We start from the raw sequence: 14,732 nt of genomic DNA, 5'->3' as shown, positions 1-14,732 counted from the left end.
ATGCCACTGTAGTTCTCCAGGCTAACAAGACAGGCTATCAAGAACGCTGGACCGGAGCCTTGAGTGACGTTTTTTCGTTTTCGTTTTTCTTTCTTTTTTTTGTCAAGGGACAGATTTTTCTGAATTGTGAGTCCCTCTTGTCGCGAAGAGCTGTTGTGTGCGCATAAAGGTGCACCTTTTCTTTTCAATCTTGCCAGTTAGTGTTCCGTCGATCTCGTTTCGCCTTCTTGTTGGACAGATAGGCAGCTTATCAATACGACCCGAGAACATGCAACCTGCTACCCTTTCCCCAGCCTTGCGATACAATTTGCTTAAAGCTGCAGCCATACCCGATTAAAACGTTTTCGGGCTAACAATTTAAACGACAGCCAGAGATCCTGCCAAGATGTTGTCATCGCGCCGCGCATGCTACAAATGTGGCAACATTGGCCATTATGCGGGTTAGTTGAGAAATAACCGGAAAACCCAGATTCTGCCGTAAGTTGAGAACTTATGCTCATCCTAAAATATAGAGGTCTGCTCGTCTGCGGAACGCCTTTGCTATAACTGTAAGATCTCCCCCTTCATCCTGTCCTTTATCCTACCACTCCTCCGGAGGCATTTTCTCTTCCTAGAATACAAGACTAATCGATTTCTTGTAGGCAAACAACCGGGTAAGATCCAATTTGTGAATGACGGAGACGATATCGAAATTGGTTTCATATAACTAAATGATCGGTTTAGGACATGAGTCGAATGGTTGCCCGCGTCCTCGCACAACAGAAAGTAAGGAGGGCCTGGCCCTTTGCCCTAGTTTTCGATAGTGCAGAAGCATAATAACACTTTCCGTCCCGCAGCGAAACAATGCTATCATTGCCAGGGTCTAGGACATGTGCAAGCTGACTGCCCTACTCTGCGCATCAGCGGAGGTACCACGGGCGGCCGCTGCTACATTTGCCATCTGCCCGGCCACTTGGCTGTAAGGGTTTCTCTGTTTCTTCTTCGGCATTCCCCTTCCCTGTCAGCATGAAGCCTGTTTTGCTGACTAAGATATAGCGGACCTGCCCATCTGCCGGTATGCATGGTGCCGGGAGAGGCGCTCCAGTTATCCGTGGCGGTTTCAACTCTGCCTTCCGTGGAGGATTCGCGGGGTATTCCAGAACCGCGATGTGCTACAAATGCGGCGGCCCGAACCACTTTGCACGGGATTGTCAGGCCCAAGCTATGAAATGCTATGCTTGTGGAAAATTGGTTAGTAATTCCCCTCCAAAGGGACTTTAACAAATGTCCAAGTGAAATAAAGGCAATGTGTTTATCGTTATCTAACAACATACAGGGCCATATCTCTCGTGATTGCCCGGCTCCGAACGGTGGGCCGCTGAGCTCCGCAGGGAAAGTTTGCTACAAATGCTCTTTGGCTGGCCATATCTCTCGCGATTGCCCTACCAATACCAACGAAACCGTTGCTCCTAGTGCTGCGGAACCTACTACTGAAGTTGCTGCTGCGGATAGTGTTGCCCCCGCTGCTTCAGCACCCACAACCGCAGTGGCTTAAAATCAATTTCCCTAGACATCATTTCCCTATACATCCCATCTCACCCTTCAATCGATCAGACTCATGTGATGGAACTCACCACTTCTCTATTTTTCTTTCTCTTTACTTTCCCTTTGTATCTGTCTAGCCGAATTCTGCCCACTATTGCTAAACTTACTCCTATTATTTCTTCTTTTTCCCTTGAAATATTTTGCACATATTACGTCTCCCATGTCAGATTCTCCAGACTACGGGGTGAGGTCTTTATATATACGATTTGCCAACGAAAAGGTTTTCACGACGCAAACACAAAGAATTTCTTTGATCCGGAATTCGGCATCTGGTTTTATTTACATAATAAGCCCCATGAAACGGCGCCAATTGGCTAACAAGGTTGGGGGACATTTAAAATAAAAAGGGTTGGGGAAGGAACAACTTTCAATCTGGCTTTCCTCTCTCCGCAGGGAAATCTGTGAGAAGGAATCGAAAAATATGTTTTGGCAAGGCCAATGAATGGTGGACTGAGAAAAGGAGGATTTGGGTTTGTTAAGTATTCAAGTTCCTACCAAAGTTGTAACGGGGTCGTGGATTTATGATATTAAATTGTCGGTAACTGGACCACCCCCTCGCTTTTATTTTTCTTTGCTTTATTTTTACTCCCTTTTAACCCGAAAACCCTTCCTAAATATAAGCGTGGGGGGCCTCTCTTCCCTCTTTCTATGGAACATGGCGTGGTCATTTATTCTACATTTATGGTCTTGTTTTATTTTATTAAAACGCCAACTTTCCTCACCTTGTTTCTCTCTTCTCTTCTTCTGTCTCGTCTGGGATCCAAAAAGCAAGGCTGGCATTTTCCTTCTGTAACATTATACCAGGCGTCAAATTTGCTGGCGGTTGTGTGTCAACAGAATAACCGGGGAAGGGGTGAGAAAGGAAAGGAAATGCTCGTCCGGATTAAAATTTTCATAGGAGCCTCGCTAACTATGAATTAAATTGGTTCTTTCTATATATTCATTTTCCTATGCATATACATGCATATGAGCAGACTTGTGTCAAACTGCTTTGTTCTCTTATCTCTCCGCTGCACAGAGCATTAGATGTCCCAGCGGAATATCCTTCGCGGGCGGAATGAGGCTGAATTCTACGCGCCCTCCGCTCCTGATCGGGAAATTCTCGTGACTCGCGGAGGCTCTGCCTCGACACGACCAACCCCTTTTGAGTTCTCCCTTTCTCGCTCTCTCTTCCCATCTTGAAGAATGTCCACCAGTCATCTATCGATATCAGTTTATCACTTTGCCGCTCTAGACTGCTTCCACAATCTTACTGCATTGTACGTTGCCATATCTGCAAGTTCTTTAAATATTTCCCTCCGATCCAAAATCTCCATTTACGGACGACGGTAGATAGCTCAGTAGCAAGCAAAAGCCATGCCTGCGTCGAATGCCAGCGATGAGTTTGATGATGTGAGAAAGAGCCTTGATTCCCATCGCGGTTGAGGTACTATCGAAGAGGCCACATTCGATTAACCCTACATCTATCCATTGTTCTACAGGATGTCTTCATCGTCGATATCGACGGTATCCAAGCTCATGGTTAGTTCCTACCTCCTCTTCTCAGTTATCAGGCCATTTTTCATACCAGAAGGATAAAAACAGCTCAGCTAACAGCAATTTTATGGTGGTCCTCGTGTGTTAAGGGGTGGGAGCTGCAGATATTACGAAACTGAAAGCAAATGGATTTTATACTGTTGCTGTACGGGATTAGTTTCCAAACCTCATTCACTATTCTCCTTCCTTACCTTTTAATTAATGATGGCAGTCCCACTACTCTCATTTTACGTGTCTTAGTCGTATTTGAAATTAGTAAAAGACTAACATTCGTGGCAATGGAAATGGGGATGATCGGATATATTCTAGTCTGTTCATGGAGCCACGAGAAAGACGTTGTTGAAAATCAGGGGCTTCAGTGAAGTCAAGGTAGAGAAAATTAAAGAGGCTATTCAGAAATGCCAGGTATGTACCTCTCTTCCAAAATTGTTTCGCTCGTCCAGCGGTTGCCACTGGTGGCATAGGGAAATCTATTTTTTTTTTTTTTTTTTTTTTTTGACTAACATGGACATACACGTAGCCCTCAGCTTCTGGTTTCATAACTGCAATGGAACTAGGCCACCAGAGGAAGCGAGTTGTAAAAATTTCCACAGGGAGCAAGCAATTCGACTCTATCTTGGCAGGGTGTGTTTAGCATTATCCCGAGCGTGAAGGTCCTTGAGTAGAGACATTGACTCAAGCCTCTGTGCAGTGGATTTCAGAGCATGAGTATCAGCGAGGTATATGGCGAGTTTCGCTGTGGTAAAACACAGCTTTCGCACACGATGTCCGTCATGGCTCAGCTGCCAAAGGACATGGGCGGTGCGGAAGGGAAAGTGGCCTATATCGATACAGAAGGCACATTCCGGCCTGAAAGAATCGCACAAATTGCGGAGCGGTTTGGTGTTGACCCTGATTCCGCGTTGGAGAATATTGCTTATGCTAGAGCACTGAACAGCGAGCACCAGCTGGAACTTCTGAACACATTGTCAAAGGAGTTTGTGGGTGGTGAGTACCGCCTATTGATCATCGATAGCATAATGAACTGTTTCCGCGTCGATTACTGTGGGCGTGGGGAACTAGCGGATCGACAGCAAAAGTTGAACCAGTTCTTAATGAAACTCGCGCACATGGCAGAAGGTGTGTATGACGATATCGCTCTGCATCTTCCATGGACTGTCTTGGCTCACAATTCGCGCTCCAGAATTTAACGTTTGCGTTTTGATGGTATGCACCTCGAAGAACAGAGAAAGCTTAACTCTTCTTGGTATTCATGCTTATCCCACAACACAGACAAATCAGGTACAGAGCGATCCTGGCGCGAGTGCCCTTTTTGCAGGCGCAGATGGACGCAAACCGGTTGGAGGGCATATCTTAGCACACGCTTCAACCACTCGGGTCTTGCTTCGGAAAGGTCGAGGTGATGAAAGAGTCGCAAAGATCCAAGATTCTCCAGGTAATAATTTGACCAAAGATATCAAAAAACAAGTGTCATGATATGTTTTATTCACTATGGTTTTTTCACAGATTGTCCGGAGCGTGAGGCCATCTACGTGATCACGAATGGAGGGATCAATGATCCAGACAAGATATAAACTCGAGGTTTCAGACGGTAACCAGCTTGACGTAGAAATAAATCCACAATCTTACATGCTGTTTGATTTCGTGTCTTAACTATCCATCCATGTAATGTCTTTTAGCTTTCAAGGAACCTGTATTGAAAATTACAAGGGGAAGAAGGATTAGCCGTAGCGCCAAGCTTTTGCTTCTCATGTAAAATATCTTTATCTGAAAATTCATTGAATTCACGAAAAATTATCCCAGACCAACATCGGAAAACGTAGCCAAGGTATATTGAGCTACAACCATGGCGCCCAAACGACTCTCTCCACAGAGCATATCCGGCTACTCAGTTCTACCCATCGAGCTCCCACCAGTTCCTTCATTCCCAACCTCCGCAACACACTACCTCTACCTCCGTCCCCATGAACCGAGAGTTCCTGACCCAGACTCCGCCCGTTCCATTTTCATTGTAAATGTTCCAGTAAGCACCACAGAAACACATTTGCGACATCTGTTTGGCGCCCAATTATCCTCTGGCCGAGTTGAACGTGTTGAATTCCACGGCACCGCTTCCGAAAAACCCTCAACCACCATCACAATAACCTCCAATCCCAAGAAACGAAAACGCGACACCACAGACGAGCTACAAGTAGAGTTAGACGCAACGGCGCTCCCGCGAACATGGGATCGCGAACTGCATACTAGCGGCGCGCACGCGATTGTCGTCTTCGTCGACCGCCCCAGTATGGAAGCCAGCCTCAAGGCTGCGAAAAGGGCTGCAAAAACCCACGCCAAAATCGTTTGGGGCCAGGGAATAGACAACGAGAAGGACAACCGTTTTCCTGCCCTCGGAATCCAACGCTACAAATCACATAACAGGCTACGATATCCCGCACGTGCGGAGCTACTTCGTATCGTGAATGATTACATGAGCATCTTTGGCAGGTTTGAGGAAGCTCGTTCGCGCGAGGCGGCGAGGGGGGCTGAAGTGTTGGATGAAGATGGTTTTGTGAAGGTTACGCGGGGACCGAAGATAAACGATGTAGCGAGGGAGGAGGAGTTGAGAGCGTTGATGGAGAAACATAAGGAGAAGAGTAAGGGGCTTCAGGATTTCTACCGGTTCCAGATGCGGGAGAAGAGGAAGGAGAGGCAGACGGAGTTGTTGAAGAAGTTTGAGGAGGATAAGAGGAAAGTGGAGGAAATGAAGAGGAGGAGGGGAAAGGTCAAGGTATGTTACTTTTTATTATTTTACTTCTATTTACATTCGTCCTCCCCCCAGTCTTTATTTTTGGTTTTTTTTCACGCAGGCAGAATGTTGTGATTCTGAGTTGTTGCTGACCTTTTCCTCAGCCGGAGTAAAGAAATCGTGAAGGTGGGCATTCAAGAAATGATGATACAATATTTAGTAGTGCGGAATTTGACAGCTCGGGACGACTCCATCCATGCCGTAGTTCGAAGACACCCACCAGTATGGGTGGTATATCGAATATGATCTATAGTCGCGTAGCTTTTGCTATTGTATGAGAGGACATGTGTGCTCTCATACCAATTCCGCTGTGTTGGAATCCAACAAGGATACAAATGACCCTTGGGTTGCTTTCTCTCGATACCCTTCTAGCCATCCGGATCAACCTGGAATATAGAACGCATACGGTCCGCAACGTGACACAATAATGTCCGAAATGAAATAACTTGCAGCCTCAGGCGATGAAGACATCCGATATATTTTAAGGCCAATATCTCCAGGAACATGTTACAGTGTCAGCATTGCAAGCGTTTTAAATTGCGGATATTAATTTTAACCACACCCGCACAATTTACACTTAACAATCACAAATAAAGCTGTTATAAAATGCAAATTTGCACCCATGCAATTTGTAAAGCTAGGATAATTTATCTAGCAATGGAATACACAATTGTGTGGAGGAACCGGTCACGTACAGACTGGCCTGCTAGTTACGTCATTTCTAGGATTACCTCATCCTTGATGTCCAGCAATGTGCAAACCGCCATATCTCGACATATTGAGTTCAAAATAAATCATATTATTTATGGCTGCTTCGTTTAGTCCTCTCGCATGCGACCGCACTTGAAACCGAATCAACTCATTTTGTTAACTCGCTATCAAGAAATACCATACCATTTCAACCAATCAGAAATCCATGTTGCCCCTCCATCTGGATGACCGGATATAACAATCTACTATGCCAATGTTCCCTTATAACAAATATCCTATCCTTGACATTATAAAAAGCCAATATACTCTCTTCGTCTCGTCACTTCTTCGTGTCAAGGGAGTGACCACCGTCGCAAACTAATTCCAGATCGTTTAGAAGCATTGGTAATAGTCCACCAAGGCATAACCATCATTTCGCCGTATTGCCTTGCTTCTAGATTAGCCAACCGCAATGGATGATACGCTGGTTATGGGATCGGAATCAAATACAGTAATAGGAGGTGGCACAGGCGGAGGGGGCGGAGGATTCATAGCCTCTTCTCTCCCCTCTCCGCCTGCATCGTCAGTCAACTCGAACTCTACCGTCACGCCGAGTCTCCCACAACAAAGAAAACAGTCCCTGAGGCCAGGAAGTGCCAAAGAGATGACAGTCATAAACTTTGTCGACAGTCACATAATAGCCATAAACCGACGCCACGCAAAAAAATTCAGTAGTGCGTTCGCTGAGGACGAGTGTGAGGCGGACCGTGGCTATGAGAATTTCCGGGAGGTTGCAAAGGACATGGAAACGATCGTTGATGTGCTTTGGGTTAGTGGGACTCGTAAGTCGTTTTCCTCCCTTCTCCTTTACACTAAGTTTTTTCTTTATCCCGTCGTGCCCTGCTTCCATCCACATCTTGGCACCTCCTCTTACTCATATCCCTTGCAAATTTTTACTTCCCCTCAATCTGTACCAACATTTCTGGGCAAAACCCAACAGCATCCCTCCAAGTCCCCTACCTCATCTCTCTGGCAGTCCTACTAAATACCTACCTCCCGGACTTCCCTTTTTCCGCACGGGCGACCTTTAAACTTATCAATAAACTTGACACCATTTTCGCTTCTCTGCTGCTTGGGAAAGACTTGCAAACCGGTAATCCATTGCCGGGCTTCGAAGGCAAGCTTGGAGTGGTTTCCATGACAGAGAAGGTGAGGATTAAGAGCATTGCGGAGAGCACGCGGATTATTGTTGTCAGTGCGCAAGGGAATGAGGACGGGGAAGGCGGTGTATGTATGGATATAGATGACGACGATGATGACGATGGCGATGCGGATTACGATAGTGGGCAGGGGGAAAGGCCGGGCTTTGAGGTTTTTGGGGATGAACTTGGGAAATGGGAGACGGAATCCGGGAGGGTATATGAGAGGACTATTCAGATATTGGGCGATGAGCTAGGGAAGCAGGATGGGTAAACTGTATTATGATATGAGGTTGGTGTCTCTCTTATTCCCCTTTGTTTCAATGACTTCCTAGTTTCTTTTCCTTCTTCCCCCCCTTGCTTTTCGTTTTATATATAGGACACACGATCTCTGATAATTACCAGGTCATGAATGAACGAATAAACGAATGTATGAAGTATACAACGGAAAAATCATAATTCCTCAACATGCTTACGCATTTACAATACATATGAACCAACATATCACGATATGGCCTTCCCACCCCGTATACGCCCCCTACATGATCATAAGAGCAACATTGATGCAATGGCGGCGGTGATAATGGGATGGAAGTCTGGTGATAGTGACTAGATAGTCTATGGAAGATCTTCGGCATCGGTTTTTCTATATATAGTCTTTACTAACTGGGTACCTAATGTAAGCACTCATTTTCTACCCTTAAACAACCCAATGCTTATGACATGTATGGAAATATACTAGCTAAGCAAGACAGCGGTATTCAGTTATCTTGTCACAAGCACCCGGGATCTTTAGAATTAGCACTCCCCATGTTTGGAGGTTTAGAGATACCCTGGCTCTATCACAGTTCGGAATGCATTACCCTTCTAAAAATCTTAAGGTGCTACTGTGACATACCACAAGCACGATGTTGGTTGGCTAGCCCCCATGGCGAACCCAGGGCAGTTGCAACCCCGTCGAGCATTGGCATAGCTCGCGGAGATATACTGCCATACTGTCGCTGGTACAACATCAAGAGAGTTGACTTCAGGGAGATGGCGATGAAAGGAGAGACACTCGTACTCACACGCAAATCGGGAGGGGAGTGTTTCTACCATGGAAAACAAGGACCCATCGCGAGTGAATTAATACCCGAGTACAGAGTACTATCTTGACCCTGGAAATGGTCTCTCTAATCAAACTGAGTTTTGTAAAGTAAATTTTGTGTTGATATATCCCAGGCAATTGGGCTGGGATTCGTGGGGGATGGCAGCCTGGCTGCCGGATATATCTCTAAACGAACCTGCGTGTGGGTGCAGAGATGGATATACTCTCAAGAATCTCAGCTACAGGTTCCATCATTCGGGGGTGGGAAGGAAGCTGAAAAACTGCGTCTTGGTTTATTCCGGTACTCTTTCCATGTGGTTATTGCAGCCCAAAGTTAAACTCAAAATTAGGATGTCTTTCCCAGTCTAAATTCCAAATAAAGTTTATACAGTCAACCAACTAGTGAGCTAACCAAGCTTAATTAGTTAACCCGAGAGAAAAATCCAGTTGATGACTAGCTAATTAACTAGCCATTTTGTACCATCACGCCAATTTAGTATGAGAGTGTACCTGCTTGTGTTTGTCTTGTTTGACTAAATTGGCGTAGGGTACAAAGTGGCCGAGAAACGCTAACTGATGCAACCAATGACTCATCACACATACATAAAATGACCTTCTCCCCCTTCCAAAACCCTTATCTTCCACCATCATAGCTTCTGGTAAGTATTACCCCCTCTCCCAATATATATTATATTTGCCCTCAACCCTACCGACCGCCCTGTCCTCTTCGCTGTAATCTTGTGACGTTATTCTGCACGAAACCTGTTAACTACAGAGAGGTCAGCCTCTCTGTAGGCGCTTTTCCAGCAACGCCAAAGCAAATCTCTTAATTGAGAAACACCAGACCCCCCGTATGCTAACGCATAGTGTCAGGCTTGTTAATTTTCATCATCGAACCTAGGTTCTCAGATCGTAACAAGGTTTTTTTTTATCATCATTCACTGGGGGAAACTATTGAGTACGAAACTGTTTGATCGTACCTGAGAGTATGATGAAAGAGCATAAACCAACAGATAATTTCGATTGGCCTTCCTATCCTTCCTATTTCAAAACTTCACGTTCTTTCGCGAATGTTTTGAGTGTGTCAGTGATTAGGACAGTCCTTGGTTCAATTTTCTGACTCTCCACCTCACCAATCCGTTATTCAGCTTGATTTTGTATAACTTCTATCCTTCCTATTTCAAAACTTCACGTTCTTTCGCGAATGTTTTGAGTGTGTCAGTGATTAGGACAGTCCTTGGTTCAATTTTCTGACTCTCCACCTCACCAATCCGTTATTCAGCTTGATTTTGTATAACTTTCTACATGTAAGAAGGATATCAGCATCCGCCAAATGGTCTGAGAGGGAGCGAGGAGTTGGGTGAAATTACCTCATTACAATGTTTCCCACCTTGGACATTAGCAAATCCACGCATTATCTGATGAGGGCAGTCTAACATGGATGCCCTCGGGTGTCCTCCTGAGGGCAGGAAGATAGCCCTGCCAACCTCAGATACGATAGCTATTGATTGGAAACATGTTTAAGGGATGGTTTGTACATGTGTGTACATGTGCATCAACTCGGCCAGCTAACTTGGCCCGTCCTAACCCTACTCAAGGAGATGGGGACGGAGGATGCTGAAATACCAATAGATGAGTGAAGATGAAAGAGGAGAAAATCCGGGACGGGGGAGCTCAGCTTTATACCCTTTGTTTTCTTGTGCTTTTGGAAGGTGCTGAGCATCACAAATGGATGTTTTTATTTATATGATACAGAAGCTCGGCAAGAGCGACCATGGATACAAAACCTGCTCAATATCTGGAGGGCAGGTATGTATGTACGGAGGTACGTAAATGTTGTCTACGCCGAGGGTGCTCCTTTCTATTTGGGACTTTTACCAATCATGAACAGCCTCCTGGGCATGAATCCGAAGATCCGAAGGAGCTCCAACAACATTTTATTCCTTGTCTAAGGGCAAGAAACATCGGAGCGTGAATTCCCATAATGTACTGAACATACCTATTGGGTGGTTGGGGAGAGAGTTATCCACCTGTGGACCTAGAGCACCTACAGATGTTCTTTAATTTTCTTAATGTTATGGTGACGACTGCTTTCTGCCACTGTTATGTGACACTCTCTGGTGTCATACGCACAAACATTCAAATAAGCCCGTTCTTCTCCTTCCTTCCCTTTTCGTTGGTTGTGGGTCAGATGGCTCCTGGTCGAATAATGATATTTGAGCAATCGTTTTGACAATACGCCTACTTGACTAGGTACGGTACTTGGATCAATGGCTCTCTGGTACAAACAGGACATGTGGCTCTTTGTACTGTACATCACATCACCTCTTGTCTCTTCAACTGAAAATACTGACAGACCTGTACTCGCATCTTCTTCTCCTTCCTGTGACTCCTTCCTCTTATCCGTCAACAGTTGGTCAGACCAAATTCAAAAGTATCTTTTGAAATAAGACCCCCGGCTCTCGACCTGTCTTCGACAGGCAGGAAAGCCGCCCTCGAGCAGCGACTCCAGACAGCTAAGGAGCAGTCAGCAACGCCCGATTCGCCACTGACAACACCTGACGGCCACTGTGACGCACTTGCGGCAGCGAGAATCGAAGTCGGAGACCCGACCATAATGATTGAACATGCTGAAGAGGCCTTATTGCACTCAATCAACAAAGATCAGTCACAGTTTACCATGGTCAAAGGAAACCCCGTATTCGCGAATACGCGTCTCATCCCCCCCCCCCCCCCAACAATCCGCCATCCTCTCCCTGTAGCACTTAACGGAGTGCTGCACCACCATCGCTCATTTAGGGAGGGGCAACGGCACATGCCCTTGCCACAAGGAGTCCCCCTCCCCATTCCTCCCCTTACCAACGAGGCGACCAATCCTCCACGGTCGGGGGCACCTCCTCTCCCCCCTCCACCGATGCCAAAGCACGCCAACCGCCCGAGTATACGCCTCAGGCGTCTTCGGTACCTCTTCCACCGCTTTCCTACCAAACCCCCAACAACCCCCCCGCCGATTCTCCCACCGATCCCCCGGAGCTCCAACCCCCAAGAATCCCCATATCCTCCTCCTCGACCCCTTCCACCTCCTTCTCAACCTCCTTCTCTTCATCGTGCACCCATGCACCAGGAGCAGGCACAACCACGGCCTCCATTGCCTGCATACCCCCAGGCACAGCAGCAGCCCGGCGGCGGGACCAGAGGGAATTAGCTCCCACCCGCCACCCCGCAGAAAATAAACGCGCGCCCATGCATGGCGCACCTCAATAGAGGTGGATCACACACCTAGCATAATTGTCAGCATATCTGTATTGCTTAAGACGCGACTTACCTATATAAAATGCTGCCTTGTGCCATCTGGGAAAATAACAGGTTAAAAGGGGAATACTCACAGGGTTGCAGGTTTCCCCTGCAGAGGCACATGTCCCACAACACTTTCAGGTCTTAGGCCCAAAAACACACCACAAATCGACATCTCTCAATTTGGGGACGCAGCCCAAGCATATGCTCTCGATGGTGGACAGCATATCAACCTCCATAGGCTCCGAGCCAGCAACAGAGACAGCTGGTTCGGATATTCTATCATTATTATCTTGATCAGCACGAGAACCTTATACAAAAGGGGAGAAGGAACAAAAATACAGCAGGGAACGAACAAATGTTGATGGTTGAACCCCATGAACCCCATATTCCAAAATCCTTGGAGGGAATTCAACAACACAAAATCGACCTAGAACAAAAAAAGCAACCACGCAACCACGCAACCACACAACCACACAACCAAAACTTTGAACTTCGCAGTAAAATTCACATAGGAGGATAAGACTCACTTTTTCTCGATAAACTGGTATATTCTTTTTAAATAAAAAATCGTTTAGTGGTGCTGGTGGTAATTTGGAGGTAATAGGTTTTTTGTGTGGAAAGTTAAAGATAGGGGTTCAGGGGATGTTACTATTGGACGGCAGCAACACCAGAACTGGAAAACCTATCATCCAAACCCACAACACTTCGGATATATTTCCCGATATTATTCCGATTTCAATGCTGCGAGTTCTATATAACACCAACTACGCAACTACCAATACAAACTTCACACATTATGGATAAGGGGACCAGGCCTTTGAAGAAGGGAGATAATTGTAATAGGGAATTACAGAGATATCTATATTTAGAAGTGGCAAAGAAGCGTTCAAAGATGATGGAACCCCATGGAAGTAGATGGTGGGAACATTATCTATAAAATGCTCGCTGATATCCGCAGTTTCTGGGAGATCAGCGATTAGCTTTGAATCAGATATTGTTATCTTAGCATGTTCCTACATTAGGACAGTATGCTGAAGGCAGCCCTGACGAATCCTGGTCGATTAACCCCTATCAAAACAGAAATGCATTTCATATGCAGGCAGGTGTGCTATGTGCAATCTAGGCTACATTTAGAGAAGTTACTGGAGCAAAGCAAATGGGCACAGTGATGGCCGGTCTAGAATCTGCTCCTGTTTGAACTTGCTTACCAGCTATCGACGGGGGCAAGTCGGCAAAAAGTTGCCAAAAGAGCATAGCAAAAGTAGCCGGACTTGAAGCGATCGGCTTCTATCAACGTGGATTTGTTACTCATTACCATCAAGCAGCTAGCCGAGCAATTTGGCACAAAGCCCTTAGGGCATTTTATCCAGGTTTGTTTAAATATAACTATAACTATATATATAACATCACATAACCAACACAGTTGTAACAATATCTACTATCAGTACACATACAGATAAGGCCATAGTGACAGTGTCGAAGTTCGTTCTCTCTCTATACTTTCTTTTCTCATCAAAACACTTCAAGATAATTCTTCTGATACATAGACAGAGCATTGAAGAGTATAGAGAATTATTTTCAGAACTCAGATATGAAAATAAGTGTAACAGCAGGCCTTCTGGCACTGCTGAAAACTAAAGGTGCCAGGGGACCCTCTTGTCATCCTTTGAGCATCACTTAACTGCTCGGCTAGTGGTGATCATGACGGAATAGGTGGATTGGAGGCTCTGAGCCGAAGACACAATGTAAATAAATTTTAATTCAATAATATAGCCGCCCACGACGCAAACGAACTGCAGCAGATATTTCGACGACCCTTCTTCCGCTCTGCAACAGTCGTCTATCATCTGGCATATCGACTAGTAAGTAGCAAGGAAGCTCAGCATCGGGTTAGAGACCGGTGCCATATTGTATCGTTCGCTGATTGGATGATTGGGCCCGCCATACGATGCTAGTTCAAGCTAGAATCTCGAAAATACTACCACTAACTATTCATAGCAATCGCTTCAAATCCTATATTGAACGCAGCGTCATTCGGAAGTAGCGGGATGGAAAACAAGTTGCTCAGGGGTACACGGGATTCATTGAACAGGGAGGGGCCTTTGGGAGTTTTTGCTATGGGTTGAAATCCACATGGCTAGATCAGATCCCGTGAGTGCTTTTTGCAAACTGTTCCAACTAAACACCGATCAACAACAACCTCTTCTGCTTGCTTTTTTCTTGTTTCTGGGTTGTAATGTCATGTACTGTACAGCTGCGTCGCGAGTGTAGAAGGAAAGAGGTCAGTCATTCTGAGGATTAAAAAAATAAATATAAAATATAAATATAAGTTGAAAACCATCATCATAATGAAAGGGGAAAATCATATTTTTTGGAGGGGAATATTTAAACTTCACAGAACCGCTGACGCGCTGTGCCCGCGCCTACAAAAAAATTTTTTTTTTTTTTTTCAAAAACAGGCTGATCAACCAACTTAAATCTCACCTTTCTCACTCCTCTGACTTTTCCCCCTTTCTCAATTGGCGGAGCTTTTCGGTTTTTGTAAAAAGTG

At 45.5% G+C, this 14,732-nt stretch overlaps 7 protein-coding genes across 7 annotated transcripts; 6 read left to right on the top strand and 1 right to left on the bottom strand.

Annotated features, from left to right (window-relative positions):
- Positions 1 to 385: 385 nt before the first annotated feature.
- HCBG_00325 (zinc knuckle domain-containing protein) lies at positions 386 to 2,520 on the top strand (the record flags this gene model as incomplete). Its single annotated transcript, XM_045427375.1, has 7 exons — positions 386 to 440; positions 470 to 477; positions 513 to 548; positions 724 to 765; positions 860 to 958; positions 1,036 to 1,230; positions 1,316 to 2,520. The coding sequence occupies 7 exons, from the start codon at positions 386 to 388 to the stop codon at positions 1,532 to 1,534; spliced, it is 654 nt and encodes a 217-aa protein (XP_045291350.1).
- Positions 2,521 to 2,940: 420 nt separating this feature from the next.
- HCBG_00324 (meiotic recombination protein dmc1) lies at positions 2,941 to 4,694 on the top strand (the record flags this gene model as incomplete). The annotated part of the gene is made up of 7 exons (XM_045427374.1): positions 2,941 to 3,004; positions 3,066 to 3,199; positions 3,430 to 3,525; positions 3,641 to 3,744; positions 3,812 to 4,239; positions 4,304 to 4,555; positions 4,627 to 4,694. The coding sequence occupies 7 exons, from the start codon at positions 2,941 to 2,943 to the stop codon at positions 4,692 to 4,694; spliced, it is 1,146 nt and encodes a 381-aa protein (XP_045291349.1).
- A 272-nt stretch (positions 4,695 to 4,966) lies between these two features.
- On the top strand, positions 4,967 to 6,021 carry HCBG_00323 (meiotic recombination protein DMC1; the record flags this gene model as incomplete). The annotated part of the gene is made up of 2 exons (XM_045427373.1): positions 4,967 to 5,890; positions 6,013 to 6,021. The coding sequence occupies 2 exons, from the start codon at positions 4,967 to 4,969 to the stop codon at positions 6,019 to 6,021; spliced, it is 933 nt and encodes a 310-aa protein (XP_045291348.1).
- A 1,049-nt stretch (positions 6,022 to 7,070) lies between these two features.
- Positions 7,071 to 8,071, top strand: HCBG_00322 (uncharacterized protein; the record flags this gene model as incomplete). The annotated part of the gene is made up of 2 exons (XM_045427372.1): positions 7,071 to 7,440; positions 7,635 to 8,071. 2 exons carry the CDS (start codon positions 7,071 to 7,073, stop codon positions 8,069 to 8,071), a joined length of 807 nt encoding a protein of 268 aa, XP_045291347.1.
- Positions 8,072 to 8,520: 449 nt separating this feature from the next.
- HCBG_00321 (uncharacterized protein) lies at positions 8,521 to 9,222 on the top strand (the record flags this gene model as incomplete). The annotated part of the gene is made up of 2 exons (XM_045427371.1): positions 8,521 to 8,940; positions 9,019 to 9,222. 2 exons carry the CDS (start codon positions 8,521 to 8,523, stop codon positions 9,220 to 9,222), a joined length of 624 nt encoding a protein of 207 aa, XP_045291346.1.
- Positions 9,223 to 11,312: 2,090 nt separating this feature from the next.
- On the bottom strand, positions 11,313 to 12,042 carry HCBG_00320 (uncharacterized protein; the record flags this gene model as incomplete). The annotated part of the gene is made up of 3 exons (XM_045427370.1): positions 11,313 to 11,400; positions 11,464 to 11,514; positions 11,870 to 12,042. 3 exons carry the CDS (start codon positions 12,040 to 12,042, stop codon positions 11,313 to 11,315), a joined length of 312 nt encoding a protein of 103 aa, XP_045291345.1.
- Positions 12,043 to 12,977: 935 nt separating this feature from the next.
- HCBG_00319 (uncharacterized protein) lies at positions 12,978 to 14,307 on the top strand (the record flags this gene model as incomplete). Its single annotated transcript, XM_045427369.1, has 6 exons — positions 12,978 to 13,092; positions 13,204 to 13,284; positions 13,393 to 13,551; positions 13,638 to 13,662; positions 13,955 to 14,043; positions 14,180 to 14,307. The coding sequence occupies 6 exons, from the start codon at positions 12,978 to 12,980 to the stop codon at positions 14,305 to 14,307; spliced, it is 597 nt and encodes a 198-aa protein (XP_045291344.1).
- Positions 14,308 to 14,732: the final 425 nt, after the last annotated feature.

The sequence above is a fragment of the Histoplasma capsulatum genome, assembly GCF_000150115.1.
Source record: "Histoplasma capsulatum G186AR genomic scaffold supercont2.1, whole genome shotgun sequence".
Lineage (NCBI taxonomy): Eukaryota > Fungi > Ascomycota > Eurotiomycetes > Onygenales > Ajellomycetaceae > Histoplasma > Histoplasma capsulatum.
This window is presented reverse-complemented; position numbering and strand designations above follow the sequence as displayed.